Source organism: Diplotaxodon limnothrissa, linkage group LG14, assembly GCF_057381915.1.
Source record: "Diplotaxodon limnothrissa isolate DT_005_m linkage group LG14, D_limnothrissa_male_GT1.1, whole genome shotgun sequence".
NCBI lineage: Eukaryota > Metazoa > Chordata > Actinopteri > Cichliformes > Cichlidae > Diplotaxodon > Diplotaxodon limnothrissa.
Genome location: NC_140609.1, coordinates 22,629,433 through 22,635,432, shown reverse-complemented (window position 1 = coordinate 22,635,432; position 6,000 = coordinate 22,629,433). Strand labels below are relative to the sequence as shown.

At 42.2% G+C, this 6,000-nt stretch overlaps 1 protein-coding gene across 1 annotated transcript; it reads right to left on the bottom strand.

The window, feature by feature from the left end:
- Positions 1–1,165: 1,165 nt before the first annotated feature.
- c1qtnf5 (C1q and TNF related 5) lies at positions 1,166–5,522 on the bottom strand. The gene is made up of 3 exons (XM_085370733.1): positions 5,432–5,522; positions 2,441–2,685; positions 1,166–2,355 (listed from the first exon to the last, which is right to left on the bottom strand). Exons 2-3 carry the CDS (start codon positions 2,670–2,672, stop codon positions 1,835–1,837), a joined length of 753 nt encoding a protein of 250 aa, XP_085226859.1. The 5' UTR covers positions 2,673–2,685; positions 5,432–5,522; the 3' UTR covers positions 1,166–1,834.
- Between the last annotated feature and the right edge of the window lie 478 nt (positions 5,523–6,000).

Genomic DNA, 6,000 nt, shown 5'->3' with positions numbered 1-6,000 from the left:
TTCAAGATTCTCAAAAGCCAGACGCCATGCTGTGATTCAAGGAAATTTGCAAACAAATGAGAAACAAAGTAACTGCGATCTCTCAGTCTGAAAGGGTTGTAAAGTCATTTTTAAAGCTGTGAGACTCCAGCAAACCACAGTCAGAGCCTCCCAGGAGTGGCAGGCCGACCAAAATTACACTGAGAGCACAGCAACGACTCATCCAAGAGGTCACAAAAGACCCCAGATCAACATTTGAAGGATTGCATGCCTCACTTGCCTCAGTTATAGTCAGTGTTCATGACTCCACTATGAGAAAGAGACTGGGCAGATTTCCAACGCTGAAGGAAGATAAAGGCTCGTCTCAGTTTTGCTAGAAAACATCTTGATTATCCCTTCAGATGTTTGGGAAAATACTCTGTGGAAGACAAAATTGTAACTTTTTGGAAGGTTTGTGTCCCATTACATCTGGTATAAAACGAACATCATACCAACAGTAAAATATGGTGGTGTCAGTGTGATGTTCTGCAGCTGTTTTGCTGCCTCAGGACCTGGAAGACTTGCTGTGGTAAATGCAACCATAAATTCTGCTGTCTACCAAAACACCCTGATGGAGAGTGTCCAGCTGTCTGTTCCTGACCTCAAACTGAAGCGCACTTGAGTTCTGCAGCAGGACATTGATTCAAAACACACCAGCAAGTTCACCTCTGAATGGCTTATGAAAATCAAAATGAAAACTTTGACTTGTGGCCTAGTCAAAGTCCTGACCTGAATCCAACTGAGAAGCTGTGGCATGACCTTAAAAATGCAGTTAATGCTCGAAAACCCTCTAAAGTGGCAAAGACGAGTGGCCCAAAATGCACAGTGCTGAAAAACACTCACTGCCAGCTATGACAAATGCTTGATTGCAGTTGTTGCTGCTAAGAGTGGCCCAACCAGTCATTAGGTTTAGGGGGCAATCACTTTTTCACGCAGGGCCATGATGGTCTGAATTTTTCCCCCTCTTTATAATAAACATCTTCATTTTCAAACAGCATTTTGTGTTTACTTGTGTTAAGAATACTAAACCCAAAAAACTTTTATTTTGTATTTTTGACCTTCTTGAAACATCTCACAACCTCATACATTTATTTGCAACTATTAATGAGGGAATAGACTGTATATAAAGTAATTAAAACAGGTTCCAGATTTTCCATTCATTTATAATTATTACTAGCCCTATTATCTTACACTAGATTACATCCACAGCAGAACGAGGGCTTTTAACACATTTATAAGAGTATATTTTTCAAATCATTCTCATGCATTGCTTTTTTTAAATAGCAGTATCAGGGGTAGTTTTACTGTTTTCCATTTGCACTTTGTCTTCAGTGAAGTATTTGAGTTCTTTTCCCTCTTAAAATCAGGCAGGGATGTTATCAGAAAGAGTCTCGACTTTCCTGTTTGGAGTTAACTGTGCAGCTCCAGCCTAATGCCTGATCCACTTTCATTCATGGCCAGAGACATACTTCAGTCTAGTGTGTTTTCAAAAGTCTAAAAATGTATTAATGTCTCGCGTTAGAGCTGTAGACACTAAAACAAAATGCAATAGAACAGTGGCATAAAGGCTGTTTGAGAATTTGTGGCCTGACATCTGTTAGAAGAATTAACTGTCAGCAGTTTAAAAGCTGAAAGTGCAGAACAGACACAGAGTAAACTGTACCGTTCATTGTGTGCGCCTCAGTACACCATGTGCTATTCGGGTTACATTGCCTGGTGTGTTCTTTATTTATTACACAAATACAGCTGTATCGTGTCACGGATGATTCACTTGTCTGTCCAGAATGTCTCAGTAAGGAAATAAAAGCGGCACATGTCAGGCAAACACAGCAGAGTTTTTCCAGTCCGAGTACACCAAGAAGCCGGTGAAGCTGCTGTCTGTCTTGGTGCTGGAGTAAAATCCATTGTACTCTGAGAGAGCCATCTGCACCCACACCTGATCGCCGGGGATGAGGTGAAGCAGGGAGCCGCCTGAAAGAGATGCTGGTTTAGGCCAGTTGCCATAAAACTGAAAATAAGAAGCCACAGCGTGTCCGTTCTTCATCAGGTCGAACTGCAGGCTGGCGCGGTACACCGTGGCGTGGACGGCAAAGTAGTAGACTCCAGGGACTTTGCAGGTGAAGCGTCCCGTCTCTGAGTTGTAGTCGCCCTGTTCATTGATCAGGATGGTGTCAAAGCGGACTGCGTTGCCCACATTCAGGGGCGAGGTTTGGCCCTGAGAGAGTTTGACACTGAAAGCGGATTTAGGAGCCACTGCACACTCGCCCGGCTGCCCCCTTTCCCCCTTTTCTCCAGGGTCACCCCTGTCTCCAGTCAGGCCTCGCATTCCTGTCTCACCTGGAGAGGAGGAGGAGGTGCACAAATATGAGAATCCTGCACCGATTTATCACATGCTCACAAACAAATCCATATAAGTACGTACCTGGGGCCCCTCTCTCCCCTCTCTCCCCCTTTTCCCCAGGAGCAGCATCCCTCCCATCCCTCCCATCTCTCCCTGGCTGACCAGGACTGCCATGAACCCCAGGAGAGCCTGGGATACCGGGGTGGCCAGTACACAGACTGGGGGGGATCTTATTGTCCTCTAACTGGTTGGAAAGATGGACTTGTAGGACGAGGAGGGAGGGGAACAGGGACAAGAGTCTGAGTGAGGTCATTGCAGTCTCAAGGCTGAGAGAAAACGAGAAATGGAAAAAAAACAGATGAACAAGCACAAACAGATCTGTGCACGAGCAACACTGCATTACAGACAATGGGAAATATTGACCTGACTAAACAAAAGAAAACCACAACTCCCACTAAAATAAAACAAAACATTATGAAAATAACAGAGGGATGAAGAGCGCATGTAATTTCTGGAAACTGCAGCATACATAAACACCAAATGGGTGATTTACACACGATTTATGCCCTTACAGTAAAAATGTATTAGTTTTTTCGTCAGACAGGCTCTGACAGAGACTTACAGAAATATGTCAAGTAGATTCAAACAGTCTCATCCTCTACGGAGTGGAAGCTCTCGTTTAAAACTCAACCTAACTGATTGATTGACAGTTTTATATCAGTCACAAAACTCAAATAACAACAAAACAAATTGTAAACAGAGTAAAAGTAAAAGACATCAGGTTTCCATGAATATCTCTATAGAACACGTAATTTACATGCTCCAAACTTATTTCACCCTATCTTCTTCAATAACAATATAATGTAATGACCTTGAATATTATAAACAATAATGCAAAACAGAGGCTTTTGTTAAAAAGTATAATATTTTGCCACTCACCACCTCACAGTTTGATTTATGGACAACATGTCAGCGTCTTAGATTTAGAGTAAAGATGGTGAGGGCTTCACTGAATTCGTTTCGGGCAGCGCTCCAATCATAAAAATAATCCCTTTGGGATTTGTTGGACCTGATTATCAAACAAACTAAATATCATGTTTGATCAGAAAGTACATTTTTTTTGTTCCCATATGTACGACAGAAAACAAAGTCACAGCTGTATAACAAAATATTAAAACACTTAATTGAGCATGTTTATGTATACGGTGCAAAAAAGCCACATGAGCATGCAGGGTGCAGGGAGGTTAGACCGGACCAGAGGGAAGTCATTTTAACTCTTTGCATTTACATAACAGCCTAGTTTACAGATTTACAGCAACGGTCATTTCTAAACAGGTCGTTTGTATGACACAGGCTGCGATATGATGGGCATCATAGACAATTTCCAGCTCAGGAGGTGGAAAAAAACATCTTCAACTACTCGTTTAGCAAAGATTAGTGAGCTCTACAAATCAAAACATTAATATTCTAAACAGATGTTTCATATAAAAGTTTGTTGACATGCTGAATACCAGCTGGCCTACTCAGAAACAACTTACAGTCACACCTAACACTCAAATTCTCTCTTTCTCTCCCTCTGCTTCCTGCCCGTCCCTGAACACAAGCGGCCTCGGCCCTCAGACGAGACTGTCCAGACACTCAGGTTATCAAAGTGCTAATCTCTGCTAACTACTCTGTATAAAGTGTGGAATGTTTTTAAAATATATATATTTGTCCTGCAGCACTTCAAAGGCTTTATCTTTCTTTTCCTGCCAGGTTTTCTCTCATCCAGGATCCAATCAAAGAAGAAGAGGAGATAAAAAGCTGCACTGTTGGATCCTCTGCCTGAGAGCAGGAGGAGGAGGAAAGCTAACAGCTGTCTGAAAGCAGGTTTAGTAATGAAAACCTGCAGTTTGCGGTGTGTGACAATAATGAGAAAAGTCGGGTCTTGTTGGTCTCCTAATGGGAAGTTACCTTCACAACAGCTGCAGGAACAGAGAGAAGAGGGCAGAAAGAAGGACGAGGGGGGATAAAAGCAGAAAGTCAAGAGAGAGAAACTGTAAAAAAAAAAAAATAATAATAAAAGGAGGAGGAGGAGGGATACTGAGTTACATGAGTTACATTTCTGCATTCTTGGCAGAAATAGAGAGCAGACATGAGAACAAATACTGGAGAGTCTGAGCAGATGTCTGCAGCCACTCCTCAGTAGGCCTCAGATGATTAGAAACATTTATGGTTTCAATAAAAGCACGAAAAACTCAATCTGCTGTTTATAGGCCACTAATATGTGAACCACGAGGTTCACTGGAGAGGATCGCTCAGTCCTCTGACTTACCATCTTTTCCTTTTTTCATGCAGACACTATCCAAAGCAGCACTGTAATCGCTTTGTTTTTGTACTTTTTTAAATCCAATCAGCATTTTTTTCCATCCAATCCACTTCACTGCTCTGAAGCTCTGATGGAAACTTAAGTTTTGCTACCTGGGTGGTTCAGATGAACATTTCAGAGCAGTTTAATGGTTTTATTGCAGCACCACAGCCATTCGGTAAAAAGTCTGGCACGTTGCCTTCAGGCCAGCTGGAGTTTGATGATGTTATCCACATTTACTGTAACTCAGTATCAGGCTGTTAAAGGCAAAGCTGCCTGCTTTATTATGACTCTCTCGTAGTGGGAAGTACTGTAACTAGGTAGAGACAGTAGACACAAATTCTAGTTATTTAATTTATACTCATTCAGCATGTTGCCATTGTTATTGTCATAGTTTTATTTTTACTGTACTACAGTGTCAGACAGCTCCAGATTCAGTCTGTAATGATTTAAATAAAGCTGAGGCATAAAGAAAACCTCCTTTCTGTGATAATAATCCAGTACTGTAAACACAGCAACATAAAAACTGTGTTATATTCTACTGTGTAGCAGCTGTGTACTTCTTCTTTTGATACTTGAGCATTTTTACTGCGTAATTCTCTCTCATAGTTGTAGCTGCGCAGTACATGACGCAATATGTGGAGAAAAAGAGCTTTTTGCTGTGAAATGAAAGCACTGATAAGCAGCTTTCATTGTTTAATTGTAGGAAAGATTCAAAACTTTACCAGATGATGCGCTGAAGTCTTGAAGTTCTGCTGCTTCTGATGATGATGATGATGACGACGACGGTGATGTTCGTATATGTGTGACCAGTGAAAGCTGTTCCTCCTGGTCAGAGAGTCCTGCTGGGAAAAACTGAAAGGAAATGGTAATGAAGCCCAATTAGAAACTGCGGTGGGTGGGTGTGTGTGTGTGTGAGAGGAGGAGCCGTGGGTGGAGGAGACATGCAGAGGAAAATATGTGATGTTAGTCCAGCACAAATAAGAGAAAAATGGAGCTGAAAAACAAGTGACAAAACCAGCGTGAGGGGAGTGATGAACGGAGGAGTGTTTAGGATGTTGCATAACAGTGTTGGGGGAAACTCTCCAAGGCAAAACCACAGAAAGTTCAGAGGGGCTGCAGTCAAAAGAAGCAAATGTCCCCAGAATGCATTGCTGCAGCTGAACCTAAGCTGTCCTCAAGCTTCGTTATACAAAAACGCTGCTGCCTACAAAGACAGAGCCTCAAAGAAAGGCAAACACGGACGTGTAATGTGATGCAAGGAAGTCAGATGGGCACGCACACATACACGGAT